An 18,233-nucleotide genomic window follows, 5' to 3' on the forward strand; every position below is an offset into this window, starting at 1 on the left:
CCGCTGTAGACACTTTCAGTCCCTCCCTCCAGAAGATATATCACTCTACATGCAGGACTCTACTCCAGTCCACTTAATACTAGAATGGGTAGCACCAGCCAAGCCTGGCTGGATCTACAGATACACTACAGGAGGGAAGGGAGTTGAGCCATCGCATCAGGGGTGAGGGAGGGTCTGTACGGTGACACTCAGAAGAGAGCAGACTCAAGCGAAAAAAAAAGTCAATGGTGGCCGCAGACCCTGCCGATCTCCGATCATACCCCCTCTACCAGTGTTTTTGTTAGAGAAAATTAGTCTAAAGCTAAAAAAAATAATAATAATATGTGAGCATTTTTTTTTTATACACTGTCAAGTACGCAAAGTGGTTAGCTGTTCCGCCTAGCAGCCCTAGAGTCATCGGTTTGAATCTCAACCACAGTACTGCCTGCGCAGTTTGCATGTTCTCCCCATGCCTGCATGAGTTTCCTCCCACGCTCCAAAGACATGTTGGTAGGTTAATTGGCTTCTGTCTAAATTGACCCTAGTATGTGTACGTGAATGTGAGTTAGGGACCTTAGATTACAAACTCCTCAAGGTCAGGGAAGTTTGTAAAGAGCTGCATTAATTGACAGGGCTATACAAGTCCCTGCAATAAATTGCCAGCTCTCTTACACAATATTTACTCTTAGCAACGAAGAAACTGTTTTCATCTTTTGCTTCCAAAGTTAAGAGCAAAAACTTGGATCTTCCATTGTTGTTTTCCAGGGACTGTCTCAAGGAGAGCGTCGTTACATGTTCAGCATCCTTAACGTGTATGATCCAGTCCCTGCAAGGAGGCAGCTATACTACAAACACAAAATGCTCTGCAACATGACTCTGTCTTACTAACGTTCCTAATAGTAATAGAATAAATTGACAATCCTAACAAATAGTAAACTTAAATTACTACAATTGTTAAATTGAAATGGAGACATTTGTTTAAAAACAAAACAAAACAAACAAAAAAAACACTTATAAATTTCCTTTCTGCAATAATAAAGTATAACCTTTTCAACGTGAGCTGAGCCCAGACATACCCAAGTTAAAGTGTATGTCAAGGTCAAAAAAACACACACACACACACACACACACACACACACACACAGGATAGAAAAAGTCGGCACATCCGTTAAAATGGCAGGTTTGTGTGATGTGTTCAGAATTAAGCAATCACAAACTCATGTTAAATAGGATTCAGTACACAACCGTCATCAATTAAAGTGCCTCTGATTAACCACAAATAAAGTTCAGCTGTTCTAGTAGGTATTTCCTGCCATTTTCTTAGTCGCATCCTACAGAAAATGCCATGGTCTGCAGTGAGCTTCCAAAGCATCCGAGGGATCTCATTGTTAAAAGGTATCAAGTAGGAGAAGGGTACAAAATAATTTTCAAGGCCATGGAACACAGTGAAGAGGAACATCTTTCAGCATAACGACTCAAAGCATACGCCCAAATCAACAAAGGAATGGCTTCTCCAGAAGATTAAAGTTTTGGAATGACCCAGACCCAAATCTGACTGAAAATCTGTGGAGTGATCGGAAGAGGGCTGAGCACAGGAGATGGCCTTGCAATCTGACAGATTTGGAGTGTTTTTGCAAACAGTGGGCAAATATTGCCAAGTCAAGATGTGCCATGCTGATGGACTCCCACCCAAAAAGATAGTGCTGTAATAAAATCAAAACGTGCTTCAACAAAGTATTAGTTAAAGGGTGTACTTCCCTCCAACGGAGTTGTACAATCTATAGGTCACATTAAAAATGTGAAAAAAGTTCTGAAATTATTTATCTTTGTCTCATTGTTTTACATCACAGAAACCTGACATTTTAACAGGGGTGTGTAGACTTTTTTTTTTTTTTAATACACACACACACATGTACATTATATATATATATATATATATATATATATATTATATACACACACCTCTGCAATACATGCACCTGATCCCTTTAAAAGATCCTACAAGTACAGAAAACTACCTGTTGGTTTACCAGAAATGTGCCCACCTTCCTTTGCCAGTACCGTCATCTTTTGCTGGGTTTGGGAACTTTTGCCACACCGGTGTGACAACGCCATGATTTTTGAGAGCAGAACTGAACTTTGAAGTTTTTGTTGGAGTATACAAATGATCTAAAGAAGGGGGTCCCAAACTCTTGATCTCATTACCCCTTCATGATGTTGTAGATTCTCCATTAACCCCTAAATGTTTAATATATGAAATTAATTTAATAGATACTACTTTACATAATAGCATTACAATTAATATTATTCCCTGAACTACTGTAGACACTTGCCTTTGGTATCAGCAGGTTATGGTTGTTGCAATGCTGGATTTCAAGCAATCAGTTCTTTGGCACCATTCATGAAACTCTATGGGTGCACTCACTGACTCACCAACAGAGTATAAACGGGTATCAAACCAATATATAGTGTGTGAATATAGACGATATAGAGCGGCTTACCAATCAAAAGATATGGCTGCATTTGTTTTCTTGTTTTAGGATTTTTTTTCTCAGTTTTTATCCAATGATCTGGCCAGTAAAACACCTCCCATATTTGAATGAAGAAAGCAGAGGGGGCAGATTTGTACAGCAGCATTGTCAGACTGGGGGGAGGAGTGTGTTAGATGTACGAGCAGCTTTAAATAAACTAGCAAATTTAAGAAATTCCAGCTAATACTTTATAAGCAGTTATAACAGTTTTTTTCCGCTTTTGGAGTAAAGGTTTTCCATAAATAAAAGCTGATCATTGTAAGCACCCCTGTCAGTGTTAAATGGTCTGTCATCCCCGTAACTGCAACCGACTTGCTTGCTGGATCACCAAATAAAATAGAAGAATGCCTAAAAAAAAGGAAACCAACTCAGCCATCACATCTTAGAATTGGTAAGCTGCAATATAAGAAATGTTCACTTTTGGATTCAATCCCTTTACGCCGAAGTAGCGCAAATATTTGGCCTTCCGCTTCAAGGGGTTGCATCGAGGTGATGCCTCAGCTTTTAGAGCCGACGGTCGACTTTCTTGTTATAACAACTGATGAAGCTGCTCAGCTGTTATTACAAGCAGTGGGAGGGGATGTCCCCTCCTGCAGCTCCCCTGTCGCCCCGGGAGGCCTAAGCAACCCTATTCTAAAGGGTATATTGCATTTATGTACCTGAATTTGTCCTTTGACTACTTTATGGTGTAATCCCAGGATAAAATGTTACATAGTTGGTAAGGTTGAATAAAGACACCAGTCCATCCAGTTCAACCTGAGTGTCTACAATTGTCCCTATCCCTGTACATTGCACACTCACATCAGTCCCTACCCTCAGGGAGCCCACAATCCAAGGTCCAAATTCATATACTAGGGCCAATTTTGGACAGAAGAGGAGTGGGAGCAGTTTTAAGGTTCAAACACCTATACTAACCACCCCATAGAAGAAAGATGCTTATACTTAACTATTCTCAGGATGCTCTGTTCTGATCATGTAATGTCCCCTGCATCATCCAGAAGTGACTACAGGGGAGGGCAGAATGCTCCAACAACAGCTGTAATTCCTGAGCAGGGATGTCACCCATAGGCTTACTAGGAAACATTCATTGGCGGCAATCGCTCCTCTCCCTTGAAGCCCCTGGTGGCTGAGAGAGAAGGTCTGATCATGCGACTAGACCGGAGCGCACTGAGAATAGTTAGGCATAAGCATCCTTATTCAGGGTAGTTAATATAGGACGTGTGCAATTAAAAGTCTTATAAGCATTACATCACTAGCCAGAGAGGGACCTTGGGTAGCATGGTAGAAAAAAGATCCCAAATGTAAAATAGATAAACACTATAATAATGTTACCTGCAAGGCCGAATAAAGAAAGGCAATAGGAACTATGAAAAAAAAATTAAAAAGTGACCATTAAAATGGACCACTGCCCTGGACCTGTATAGCACCCCGTGACCAACTACACTTGTGTCAGAATCCAGCGTCCAACAAAAACATTACAGGCTGACCATAGAGCCTGGGTATGGTACCCAAGGTATACACCAAGGGTAACTAATCATGAAACAGCTAGTAATCCATAAGGCAATAAGCAGTCAGATCTTGATAGAACTGTCAGTCAAAAGGAAATATGGTGAAACATATCTTCACCAGAAGTGAAGTAGTAATTTGCATAGGAAACACAAAAAAAAATCAAAAAATCTGTAGCCTCATGGAGTGGGCGGTGTTCTATGAATACAATGGGGAGTGATCCTAGCAAAGTTTCTGTGTGTCTTGTACTGCACAGTTAAGATATAAACAATGTAATCTTTTGCCCTTTACAAATTTTCCTTCCACAGGGAGTACACTCACCAGAGAGATGTGCAAAACTATAAAGTAAGGTCAGTATGCACTTGTTGAGTCATCCTTCACTATTGAAAAAGCACAGTACATCCACCACCTTGTCGCTGGTCAGTGAGCAAACCTTATTCTTAGCACTGAAGTCTCTGAAGCCAACCTTCAAAGAATAAAAATATTTGCCTAAGTGTATGATAGTGTAGATCATTAGGAGTTTAATGTTACGCAATGCTCTGTTTTATTGTGTATTTTAATAAATTACTACACACTGATCTTTTTTTATTCCTTCCTCCTGATCGGGGGACAGCTTTGCTATGCCAGGAGGAATTTTTTTTGCTGTTTTTGGCTACAGCTGTTTTTTTCTGTAACCAGAAAACTCCCCAGTATGTAATTCTATGTGTCCATCCATACATAGGCAGTTTGCAGTGTTTTTTGGCACGAGCATTTTCTGGCTCAAAAAAAATAAACTCCGGAACTAGTAGGTTTTAAAAAGGAGTTTTTCAGCTGTAGAAACACTGAAAAAAAAAAAACATTCTCTGGCTTCAGCACTTTTTAAGTCACTAACCCATAACAAGTGGGTTCGGACTTCACTTTTGCTGTATTCTTGTTCTGGGTCAGTGACTTAAAATTTTGCAGCCACTTAGCATTTTCAGAGAAAAGTCATGTTTTCTATGTACAGCAAATGAAAATAGATCCTTATTAAAAAGAAATATCACATGGGAATGTATTTCATTAGTGTGACCATCTTAGGATGATACATCACATTCTACCAGTACAATAAATATATACATACAACCACAACATTATTCTCCATACAATGACCCCCAAAAGATGTTTTCCAAGGATCTTATAAATACAGCTCATTTTCGCACAGTAAAAATAAGAATTCTTCAGGCTGTAAAAGGACCTAAAAGGGAATCGGCAGTGGACATGGAAGGGTCAAAAATCAGTTTCATGTCTATAGAGAATGCATGTTAAGCAGCATCGATGAAAGGCTTGGCAAAGTTTACAGAAGTTCCCCGCTCATCCAATGTAAATGCGGTGGAAGTCGTTGGCACCAAAGGCTGCATTGCATTTGGGGCATTTGCGCTGCCGGGTGTCGTAGCGGGTCTTGACGCACTCGAAACAGAAGACATGGAAACACTTGGTCAAGACGGCATCCATCTTGCGAGAGTTGCAGCACGGGCAGGTGAGTCGAGACTGAGGGGAAAAAAGAAAAGTAATCAGAAGTGGAAACAGACAGTAGAAGGTATACAAGATCATTGGCAGCCAGACTAACAGATATGTACCGAGATATATATTAATGTTGCTAAAACCTCAAATCTGGGCTGTTTCATTTCCCCCAAATGTTCACTCAGCCTAGAAGATTAGAGAAAGACATTGTAAGGCATTCATGGTCACACCCCTGAGCACAATGCCCTGCACTTAGTGTCTTAAGGTAGAATGGTACTGATCGGGTTAGCACTGCCAGAAAAGGATCCAGCATAAGGTAACTGACCAAAAAACATCAGAAAATGGTAGGTAAATAATGCATAAAATACTGCTGGAGGGGCATCAAAGAAAGGTGGAACACAGTTCAGAGTACAGCTTTAAGAGAGCAGAACAGTTAAGATAGGGTCTGCTGTACTAAGGTACAGGTCAGCTTTAACATCATGAAGATGTTGGAATCTCAAGTAGCCTACTGCATGAGATGCTTGGTACAATCTGGCCAACAGCAACGAACATGCTCTGAGGTGGAATGGGATGGACATTGATTCAAGTGAGTGAATCTTCAGTCCTGCAAACCATTTTTAAGCTGTACTCCAGGTTCCTTATAAAAAGTATGCCTTATGAGTGTAGTGCAATATAAAAAAAAAGGGTAGAAATAATTTAAGACACTGAATAACAAATGGGAAAGAGAAAACATAGCAGGTGAAGCTGTAAAATATTCTTTATTACAAAATGCACAGCAGAGCTGTAGTGAGATAGAGAGTAGACAAAAAAAAAAAAAATGTTCTTTAATCCTATAAACTGCCCAAAAAGGGTCCTTGTAAAATACACCTATGCTAAAACAAAGACTTCCTTCTACACGTCTGCTTTATGCTATTGATGCTTGGACAGTACATGCATCCCTTTAAGAATGACGACTAGAGGGGTATGCCAATACTCTGTTCCTCCTCATAAGTGACTTTTTTGTTACAGTAAAAGGTTCTCTATTTGCTTTGTCAGGACTCTTGAAACATGAAGGTAAAGCAGTATATGACAGCCAACGAAAAGTTAAGATAACAAAAGCAACAATGCGAGACAGGTAACCTGTCACTCTGCTACAATATTGTACATTCAAATACTACATGCACTTCGCAAACAAAGCAGGTGCGGCAGGTAAGCAACATCACAGGACTTGTCTAGCAAGTCCAGCAGCAGGATTGGGCTAAAGTTCACCATCTAATAGTTACATTAGGTTGAAAAAATCTAATTCTACCAATAGATAAACAAAAATAGAAAACCTCCATATACATAAACCTACGTACAGTTGATCAAGATTGAGGCAAAAAAATAACTATAAAAGCATGGGTCCAATTTACTTCAGCGGGGAAAAAGAAAATCCTTCCTGATCCCCCCAGGAGGCAATTTAGATATTCTCTGGATAAACTACCCTAGGTGTTACTACCTATAAATGTTAAAATCTAGCTATATTTTATGCATTTAGGAATTAATGAAACTTTTTTTTTTTTCAAAATAATCTACTGAGCTGGCCAGAACTAGTTTTTGAGAAAGAAGATTCCCCACATTTTCACAGCTCTTATGGTGAAGAAGCCTTTACGTACATGGGAGGTTAAACGTATTTTCTCCAGCCACCTGGTGGTTAGAGGTGGCAAAAATCAGTTTGGCGACATATACAATGAGAGCGGTGCACCATTATATAACCTCCCACACACTCTCCTTTGGTACATGTGCCAGCCCACATAATAGCTAGTAGACAAAAAGATAAATATGGACTCCGATGACAAAACCACATTTATTGCAGTAAATTCTTAACCACTTGGTGCCCTCGTTATAGCTAAAAAGACAACTACAGTGCAGGCTTCCTTTGCCAGGGAGGGCGTACATGGACATCATCCCGTTCACGGGCAGGCGGCGTCCTTGGGTCTCGGCTGATCACATATGGGGGTAAAGGGCCAATCCCAGCGGGCCCTTTACTATGTGATCAGCTGTCAGCCAACGACAGCTGATCACGGAAGTAAACAGAAGCCGGTAATCTGCTGCTAATCACTGCCCTCCAGTGCTGTTATTTCGATAAATCTGGTTACTAAATAACAGATGAAAAAATGTTGCTGCTCCAGACAACAGCTTCTTAAAGCACACGCCCTTAATAAAAGGCACAAAGTTGCAAGCTCTGGATCAATGGATCAAGAAGCAAGAAAGAGTTCAGGACGGCCGCACACCAATACAACACCTTTATTTGCGAATTAAAATCCAGGAGTCAGACCATATGATGTGGAGGCAGGGACGAATAGCTATCGCATTTCACACCGTATATGTTAGTGCTTAATCATAGCTATTCATCCCTGCCTCCACATCATATGGACTGACTGTTGGATTTTAAATCACAAATTAAGGTGTTGCATCGGTGCACGGCCATCCAGGACTCTTTCTTGCTATTAAATTACAGATATTGGATTTAGGTTTGGACTTGATATCTGTGGATAAATGATTTATTTTATCCAATAGACCAGAATTTCACATCCATCACTATATTTAACACTAGTGATGCATCTTAGTCCACTTTTATTCTCTGTTTACTTGTGACTGTACTACCATCCATAGCTCAAATTATTTCAAGTTTGCAGATAACATAACTATAGCGGTTTTGACATATGATAATGAAAGGATAATTTTCTGCATTTGAATATAAAGATAAATCAAATCTGTCAAGTTTCTAGATTCAGGCTTTTGGGGGATCTAAGGAGCTGACATGAAGCATAAATACATCATAATTGGTAAAGGCAACTCAGCAGCCCCCTTTTCCAATGAGGTTCTTGAGGCCAAATGGTCTCCCTCAAAATCTGTTGGTGAATATTTTCCATAGTAAGTATTTGTCGTATTTATGCAGTTTGGTATTCAAGTTGATCCATGGTAGATAGACAAGCAGCATGTAGTTAAAATGGTGGAGTGTATTATTGGCTCTCCATTTTCCAAATCTAACAGATAACCATTTGAAGTGTCTTTATAAACAAGCCTCTGAGATCAAGAGTAAACTTCAAAAGGTATCCTTTGTTTGCTCCCATCCCCTCTAGTATGGTTAAGACTTTCTTACTAGGACCAATAGGATAAGAAATATTTTTCTTTCTGCGTGTTGTCTAGGGATAAACCATCAAATCCATAAGTTATTCGTCAAGGATTTACTTTGAGGTAGGATAGTGCAATAATTTTATATTGTATGTGATATTTTAGAGTTGATTTGATTAGGATTAGATCTATTTGCTGTATTTTGTATACACATTTTACATATAAAAATTGTATCTTGCTACTTGGAGTGATTGGCTGCAAAACTAATTTTCATTGCATCTTGTATACAATGACAATAAAGTATCTTATCTTATCTTATATGAAAACAACATAAGCAATAGGATCCATTTAGGTGAACTTGTGCTTTGAGCATTATTGCAGGCTTAGCAGGAAAGTTACCTTGAACTCTTTGATCTCCTCCATTAAGATTTTATCGCAGGTGGGCACCATATCAGGTTTCTTGGTGGATTCCAGTTTTTTACGTAGGCGGGAAATGTCCTCCTAAAAGCACAATAAAAAAAAATAAAAAACACACACACACACACAATTGCAAGGTACTAACATTAAAAATGCTCTAAGCTGGTCACATGGATCAAAATTCAGCTGGTTCAGTAAGAACCAGCCAAATTTTGATCCATGTAAGGGCAGGCTGGTTGTACACAAGTTGATCTATTCATTGACTTTTGTACAAACATCCTGTTGTAAAAATGTTCCCTCGATCTGCGCCACTGGTTATAGCAATCAGTGCTGATCAGTGTATTCTGACAGTGGGGAGTTAACAGCAGCAGGATTCGAATCAAGGCTTTCGTTCAACCCCTCCTTGTAACTGCCTGTAAATTTAACTGAAATTACAAAATATACTCTTAAAGCGGGAGTCCGCGTTTTTTTTTTTTTTTTTTAAAAGCCAGCAGCTACAAATACTGCAGCTGCTGACTTTTAAAATAGTGACACTTACCTGTCCAGTGCGCCCGCGATGTCGGCACCCGAAGCCGATCTCTCGATCATCTCTCGGGTGCTGCCGCCGCCATCTTGGGTATGGGAATCAGGAAGTGGAGCCTTTCGGCTTCATTTCCCGGTTCCCTACTGCGCATGCGCGAGTCGCGCTGCGCAATAAGGATGGATCCGCTGCCTCTGGGATCTTTGTGTTTCCCAGCAGGCAGCGGGGACTTTCGGAAAGGGGCATAATCTACGCCCCTTTCCGCAGAGAGCCATCCCGGAAGCGGGTGCAGATACCTGTACTGTACAGGTACCTGCACCCCCCTCCCCCCTGAAACGTGCCAATTGTGGCGCCGGAGGGGGGAGGATTCCAATGAGCGGAAGGTCCACTTTAGGGTGGACCTCCGCTTTAATTTCCAAAGTTATCTTCTGTAAACTAGGAATTCCCTCCACTACCGACATAAGGGACATGGAGAGGAAGACATGTCTGTAGTTGAAATCAGGAGAGCAGTCAGTCCAATAACAACCATGGCTCCCAACACAAACACAGTACGGGGAGAGAGAGTAGCCACCATAGGACAAAAGTAGCCATCAGAAGATCAAGTAACAATAAGTGCCAGTTCACACAGGGGCAGCTTCAAAGTTGTCTGACTCTGAAGCCGCCTTGCATAGCGCAAACCTCAGCATGGCTTGCAAATTACTTCTTTAATAGAAGTCAATGCAAGCCGCTCCGACGTTGCCCCAAAGTAGTACAGGAACCTTTTTCTAAGTCTAGAACAGTTCTCCTTAATTATGTACTCTATATAAATTTTGTATTTTTTGTTATCTTTTTAATTTAATCTTTCTTTGCTTGTTAGATAAATAGGCACCGTAATAATCCCATTCCCCCAATACTATTCCTTCTAACTACAAATTCTGGGATGAGGTGCTTTATTGTATTGGATTCCCCCGCCGGATTTCCTTTTTTCCAACAGTTCCATTGTACTGAATGGAGCGCGACTTGTCAGGCTGACAAGTCGCCTGACAGGTCGCCCTTGTGTGAACCGGCAATTAGGTTTTGGGTTTAGATATGCTTTAAGAAAGGATTATCAGTTAGTGAAAAGTAAAGACTTCTTATTTTTCAAGAAAACACCAATTTAAAGCCCCACTCTCCCTTCCACCCTCTATAACCCTTCCTGACATTTTTTTTTTCTTCTTTGCCTGCTGATGGCAGATACACTCACCTAAGTGCCCCATCCAGGTCTCATCCAATCTCTCTCCCGAGAAGACCACTACAGTGGCCAGCCAATAGGAAGTGTCCAATTTATGCATGCAGTGACATGGACATCCAAAAAATTACCCTTCCAGGCAGTGAACAGAAGAGAAGGCTTATGGAAACTGGCTAAAAACCTGCTAGAGCTGGCCCAGAATATACCCATATAGGTGGGCTTTAAGGCCGAGAACACGCATATATGCAGTCTTTTGTAAACAGTTTTATGTGCTGAGAGCATCCCAAAACAGTCACTGGCAGAGACCGGAAAGCCCCCGATATATACTTGTGATTGGGAGCTTTTCAATCGTGTGACCGCTTTAACAGCCAATCACAGCGGTCACAACACAAATGCAAACCTCTGCCTCCTGGCACTTAGAAGTTTTTAAAGGGTCAGGAGGAAGCAGCTCGAAAGGGTTAAAGACCCCAAACATACTTGGATAACAGCTTGACATGCCTTGTGGCTGAAGCTCACATCCGCCAAGGCCTTAACATCCACCAGAACTTGATAGAACTTGAAAAATATATGAACCGAGGACCAGGTAGTGGCCTTACAAATCTGGGCTACAGATGCTTGATGCTGAAAAGCCCAAGACACATCAACAGCCATGGTGGCATGGGCACTGATAGTAAAGGGTGAAAATCCCTTTAAGGCCATTGGACCTAGAAATTAATTCTCTGATCCACCTGGCAATGGTAAAATGAGTAGCAGGGGGGGGGGGGGGGGGGGCATGGCCTGAGGTGCAATGGAGTAGGACATCTGCAGTAAGAGCTCCGCTCGTCCACACTCCTGTAATCACCATCCTGCACCATCCTTCCTTGGAATAGTCCCTGGATGACCCTGCCTTACCCCTCGCACTATCCCTGGAGCCACCTGCCCAATTTGGACGCCGCACAGAGCCGCTCCGGTAAGATTCACACACCTGGGGGCTGCCTGTAGGACAGACCGCGGCTTCGGCCTAGTCGCCGGAGCGGCGGCCATCTTGCTCCACCCGGCGGCAGCTCTCTCGGGCCTCCCCAGCCCTCCAAGCCACTCCGGAACCGCTCCACAGCACCCCCGGCTACCGGATCGCCCTCGGCCGCGGGTGTGGTGACTATATTCTCAATAGCGGCCGGTGGGACAGTCCGCGGCGCCGGCCTGGTCCCTTAGACGGCGGCCATCTTGCTCCACCCACGGCAGCCCCTATAGGCCTCTCTAACTGTCTACACGCATATATCCACCTGCCGTGGCCGCCAGCTCGCTCCTTGCCACCTGCGAAGTGCCCCTCTACCCTGCAGCAGCCTGTTGGATAGCCTGTGGGGCCGGCCAGGGCCATGGAGCAGTGGCCATTTTGCTACACCCACTACGGTCCTGTGCCAAGTAACCTGCGATCACCTGCCTACCCTGTGCCCGCTTCTCCCCTGCTGCAGCCGCTGATATTTGCAGGCACCAAGCCCCTATCTATAAACCTTAATTGCGGCAGTTTACAGTTGTCGTGAGCGGGGAGATTGAAAGAGTTGGCCTAATACACAGCGGCCATCTTGGAACACCCTGGACCATTTCTGGACCATTTCTGGACCATGTCCCCACCGAAAAAGTCAGAGGCCGCTGACAAGCTTGCCAGGTACAGCTGCCATGAAGAGGAACACTGGGTCAAAGATGGCGCTGGTGCTCCCTCTGACGCAGACCACTCTACGTCGGCCACTAACCAAGTCCTTGATGCTATAGTCCTATGCCAGAGGACGCTCACCTCCAAAATTGAGGAGGTCAAAATTGATGTGTCCCTCATCTGGCAAGATCTCTCTACCCTCCGTGGCGGAGACGGAGACCCGCATCAGTAGAGCTGAAGACATCATACACCCCCTGCAACAAACCACTGACGAGGTACGCCACCAGCTGCAACAGCTTAGCACAAAACAGGACGGCATGGAAAATCATCTCCGGAGATGCAATCTCCGCTTTATCGCCTCCCTGAGACAGCTGAGGGCAACGATCCGGCAGGTTTCCTTGAAAATCTCCTGACCTCCAACTTCGGAGGAGAGGCATTTTCGGTGATGTTCGCGGTGGAGAGAGCTCATCGAATTCAGGCCCGTCCCCATCCCCAGGGGGCCCCACCGCGCACTCCGATAGCGAAATTTCTTAACTTCAGAAATCGTGACAAAATCCTCCGTCTGACTAGAGAGAGGGGTAATATCCCCCATACCAATACACATGTGGCAGTATTCCCAGACTTCTCCAGCGAGGTACAACGGCAGTGATCCAGGTTCCAGTATGTTAAGTGACGCCTCCGGGTTCTACACCTCAAATACACAATGTTGTATCCTGCGAAGCTTCGCGTGGAACACAAGGGCTGAAACTCACTTTTTTGAAGACCCTGCATTGGCATCCACTTGGATCGATCAGAGGGAACACCGAAACTGAACATGTTGCCCTACCTATAAGCTGTGGATGCTTTTCTTTCTTTCTCCCGCTCCCCTGGGTGCCCACGCTCTCTCCTGCTGCTACTTTGATGATTAAGTCGTCGCGATAGGCACATTACAAATAAATGCCCTTTGCAGGGGCAGGGGACAAACCCGGAAATTTTTTTACACCTCATACTGGATCTCACAACATGACTATCTTCTCCCGGCGTCCTCACCGACCTGAGATTCCTGCCTCCCCTGTACCTGAGGAGCACCTGGGGAAGACTGTAGATTAAACGACATCCATAACTTTTCTACTATACTTTATCCATCATCCATATGGCGGGCAGAGCTCCCCCCTGCTCAGCCATAATGGTGTCACACCTTTTTGGCTCCTACTCCCCATGCACTTTCCAGAGAAGTCGCCCCCCCCAGGATTTTTGTGTACTTCTTCCTCCCACATTTGTTTGACTACCCCCCCCCCCTTTGTTTTTTTCTGTTACCTTGGGTATCTATGCTCCTCTGCAATTAAGCTCCATGCCTCCAATGGGTCCTAAGCATTGGATGTCCCCTGTTGGTACCCAGTTCTGGGGTATAATGTCCAAGCCGTGTTGAGGTGGCGCTGGACTGGGTGGGGAAATGTTGTGGTTTTTATTTTTCTTACACCACTATGCTTGCGAACGTTTGTTTATGCTGAAGGTACTATGTTAAAGTCATACATGCACTATTGGAATTGGCTGCTATTGTGTTTTGTGTGAACTGAATTGGCCATGACTGCTCTGCCGATTCTGGCCCGCCTATGGTTTATTGTGTACGCCCTGCACCCACCATGAGCTCTCTAAAGTTCCTTACGTGGAATGTCAGAGGCATGCGGAATAAGATAAAACTCACTGTCGCCCTGGCATTCCTTAAGTCCCAGCGTGCTGACATTATCGTGCTTGTTGAGACCCATGTTACTGGCCATCTCCAATCCTCTCTCAAAAAGTCGTGGATAGGTTGGGCATATCATGCCACCCACACCTCATACTCCAGGGGGGTTTCGGTCCTAATCGCTAAAAGGGAACCGTTTGACCTAGTGCTGCTCCAGACGGATCGGCAGGGCAGATATGTATTTCTACACGCCACCATCAACGGATCCCCTATTTTTGATACTAGCCTGCTATGTCCCCCCTCTCTATAACTCAGTTGTACTTAAGGAGGGCCTTGCATTTATGGCACAATACCCCTCGGTGCCGGCAGTGTGGATGGGGGACTTTAATACGACCCTCACTCCCGCCCTGGACCGAATAGGCATACCGGACTCCCCTGGTGACCCACCAGCCCATACCAGACTACATCGTATATTGACCGACTTTGCTCTTTGCGGATACATGGCGCCACAAGCATCCGCATGCTAAAGCATATTCGTGCTTCTCAGCCAGCCATAACACAATGTCCCGAATCGACTTCATCCTCACCTCACAGACTTTGACACCCAGACTGGGAGATGTGGGCTTTGCTCAGAGAATCTTCTCGGATCACGCCCCCTACTGGATTACGATGCAACTCCTGAAGGCCTCTCCCTCTCCTACTTGGCGGCTGAACCCATTTTGGCTGACCGCCCTGCAGGAGCAAGAAGACATCCCTACAGAACTGCAACACTATTTTACAGTTAACGGGGACTCCGCTACACACGACATAGTGTGGGAGACATTTAAGCTTTACGCCCGCTCCCTGCTCACCACGCGTATTAACAGACTTAAGCGGTCGTCAAAACTTGTTGTCCAACAGGCTACAGACCACCTACAAAGACTGGAGGAGTTTCATCGAGACCCCCCGCCTGACACAGCTAATAACCTTAAGCTTCAGCTACGACAGGTCTCCCAACTGCATACGGAGAAGGCCAAGCAGCTCATCTTTTTCTGTAGGCAAAGGATATTTGAGTATGGAGAAAGATCGGGCAAACTACTTGCTTACCTTGCCCACTTAGATTCCCGTCCCCCAGTTGTGGTATCACTGATAGACACCCAGGGGAATGGTATCACTGATCCACAACAGGTGGCGGAGGAATTTGCGAGATTTTATCGAGCACTCTACGCCACCCGGCTCACTCATACTCCCCAAGACACCAGAGATTACCTAGTGAGAATTACATTTCCCAAACTGACAGACGCCCAACGTGATCTTTTAGAGGCCCCTGAGGAGGATATTTCCGAGGCTACCTCCTCTCTGGGCCACTTCTAAAGCACCAGGACTGGACGGTCTACCGCTTGAATTTTATGCCACCTACTCTGAAATTTTGACCCCTAAACTCCATAACCTATATAAATCCATATTTGACACAGGAATCCTACCCCCCGCCATGAAAGAAGCACAAATAGTAGTAATTCCCAAGCCCGGGAAGGACCCAAACTATCCGGAATCATATAGACCTATCTCCCTACTACAGGTCGACATTAAAATACTGGCTAAGATTCTTGCCTCCCGCCTTAACCAGGTCATCCTCTCACTGATCCACCCTGACCAGACTGGCTTTATGCCAGGAAAAAACACTGCCATGAATATCCGCCGCTTCCTGTATCAATCCCCAAGGGCCAAGGTGTTTGTGAACGGTTGGCTCTCTGATCAGTTCCCGCTGGAGAGGGGGACTCGACAAGGTTGCCCCCTTTCTCCCATGCTGTATGCATTGGCTGTGGAACCACTGGCTATTATGGTTCGCGCAGACACCAGAATTCGTGGCCTTAGGATAGGGAATCTGGAAGAAAAGATTGGGATGCATGCTGACGATATACTCCTATACTTATCCGACTCGGGTCCCTCCCTTCTTGCAGCCCTTCACACCATAGACTGTATTGGTAGTCATTCAGGTCTGAGTATCAACTGGTCTAAATCCCAGATCCTTCCGCTTGATCATTTCCCCCCTGTACCCACGTCCCCTCCTCTGAATCTCCCTAGGGTCTCAGTGATCAAGTATTTAGGAGTGCAGGTCTCTAGATCGCCGACAGACTATGTACCCCTAAACATTGAACCCCTTTACACCCTGATCAAGAACAAGACACAAACCTGGGCCAGACTACCTCTGGGTGTTATGGGACGCATTCGTCTGGTCAAAATGATACTCCTACCCAAGATACTTTATTTGGTGTGGCATGCACCCCTGTATATTACACAAATATTTTTCAAGACGATTGAATCAATTCTTAATTCATTTATATGGGGTCACAGCAGACACAAATTGTCTTGGAGAATTCTGAAGAACCCTGTGACAATGGGAGGGACTGCTCTTCCAGATTTCCAGGATTATTATCTTGCCTCCCAATTGTCCCATTTTTATCACTTTGACAAGAGCGAGCTACCAAGATACCAGACATTACTTTGTAAACACCCTGACGACCCAGCCCACACCCCACTTCAGTCAGTCCTTAGGGCCCCATTGTCAAGACGTTCCCCCCATCACAAAGTAGACATGCTGACACACCACCGGAGGATATGGCGGACGGCCCTTAAAAAACTTGGGACCCCACAGGTTCATTCTTATACTCCTCTCTATATGGGATCCTGTACATGCACCAAATTATGACTAACACTGGGCTCAAATACTTTCAAACGCTAAAGGAAGAATTCACTCCCTAACCATCTCTTCTTCAGATACTTACAGCTTCCGACATGCTTTACAGACTCAATTTGCCGGTTCCAACCCCACTCTGACAGTCCCTCCTATAGTTGATATAATCACAGGTGCTAAGCCAACCAAGTTGATCTCCACCATCCGTCTCCCAGGCACCGTGGCATTGGCTTATGTTGCTAAGGCCAGATGGGGAGGTGGATGTTGGAATAATTGAGGATGAGGAATGGGATGAAGTCTTGGGGGATGTGAAGAGAGTCTCCCCCAGGCTGTCGGACCGCCTCACACAGCTGAACATTACATTACATACATTACATAGGACATACCTGACTCCTCAGAAGATAGCACGGTTCAAACCCATGTATAATCTAGGATGCCGCTTATGCGACCACACTCCAGGCTCCTATCACCTCATATGGTCCTGTCCGGTTATCCAAACATACTGGATACAGGCGATTTGCTTTCTCCATGACCAGATGGGCTCTCCTGCTAGCCTTGACCCAAAGATGTGCCTACTTGGTCTGTTGCCAGAATTAGACGCTGACAAATCCCTTCACACCTTTTTACATGAAACGCTGTTCCTAGCGAGAAAAGTGATTGCTCGTGGCTGGATGCAGGCCCTCCCCCCCACGGTCCAATGCTGGAAGAAAGAAATTAACGATACCCTCCCGTATAAGAAATTGATCTATACACATAGAGGATGTCCACTTAAATATGAGCAGATCTGGGGTAGATGGTTGGGGGATGGGGAGACATGCACATGAAATGTTGTTATATTGATCCCTTGCCCCCCTCCCCCCTCTGCTTTTCCCTTTCTGTGCTTCTTCCACCCCATGGGCTTACTTTTATTATGTCCCCTTCCCCCTCCCCTTTTTCTTTCTTTCTCTGTCTGCTCCCCCTTCCCCGGTTGACACAAAATGGCTTTATAATGACTTTACCCATGATGGGTGTCTAAACCCTATACAGCGCAGCTAACCCAAAGCACTCATGTATGCAATACTGCCTTGGCCAGGTTGGCCCATGTTACTTGTTGTACCGTATGTATGCCTACTATGTATGCCATCTTCTCTGTTTCCTTCTCCTTTCAATAAAGTTTGTTTTTCGATAAAAAAATGAGTAGCAGGGTGTCCTTTACAAGGACCTCCATGTAAAACAAAGACTAGCAAGTAGATCACAACAGCCCTAAACACATTAAAATAGTATAAAGCAATGTCCTTGTCATGTTTTGGAGCAAGACAGGGGGAAGGGAGGACAATGACCTGATTGAGGTGAGAAGAGACCAGCTTGGTTAAAAATTTGATCTCAAAACCATGTTGCCCTTGTTCAAAACAAGAAAAAGCTCAATGAAGAAAAAGCTGATAATTCAGTGAAACGCCTACCAGATGTGATTGCGATTAAGAAGGCAACCTTACAGGTGAAGTCTTTAAAAGGAGTGTCTATAATCAGTTCGGGGGGGGGGGGGGGGGGCCTT

The 18,233-nt window shown here is 44.4% G+C and overlaps 2 protein-coding genes across 2 annotated transcripts in view; one reads left to right on the forward strand and one right to left on the reverse strand.

The window, feature by feature from the left end:
* The window catches only part of LOC143930433 (uncharacterized), a 52,667-nt gene extending 48,073 nt beyond the window's left edge, over positions 1–4,594 (forward strand). Inside the window, exon 7 of the mRNA XM_077454748.1 lies at positions 745–4,594. Within this exon, the coding sequence (XP_077310874.1) occupies positions 745–867 (123 nt within the window). The 3' untranslated portion in view covers positions 868–4,594. The remainder of the gene's footprint in view (positions 1–744) is intronic.
* Positions 4,595–5,018: 424 nt separating this feature from the next.
* RNF20 (ring finger protein 20) overlaps positions 5,019–18,233 on the reverse strand; it is an 88,082-nt gene continuing 74,867 nt past the window's right edge. The window contains exons 19-20 of the mRNA XM_077454747.1: positions 8,991–9,092; positions 5,019–5,522 (exon numbers count right to left, since the gene is read on the reverse strand). Coding sequence (XP_077310873.1) covers positions 5,346–5,522; positions 8,991–9,092 — 279 coding nt within the window. The 3' untranslated portion in view covers positions 5,019–5,345. The remainder of the gene's footprint in view (positions 5,523–8,990; positions 9,093–18,233) is intronic.

This window comes from Lithobates pipiens, unplaced genomic scaffold (genome assembly GCF_037356315.1).
Source record: "Lithobates pipiens isolate NorthernLeopardFrog02 unplaced genomic scaffold, aLitPip1_a1.2 Scaffold_25, whole genome shotgun sequence".
Classification (NCBI taxonomy): Eukaryota; Metazoa; Chordata; class Amphibia; order Anura; family Ranidae; genus Lithobates; species Lithobates pipiens.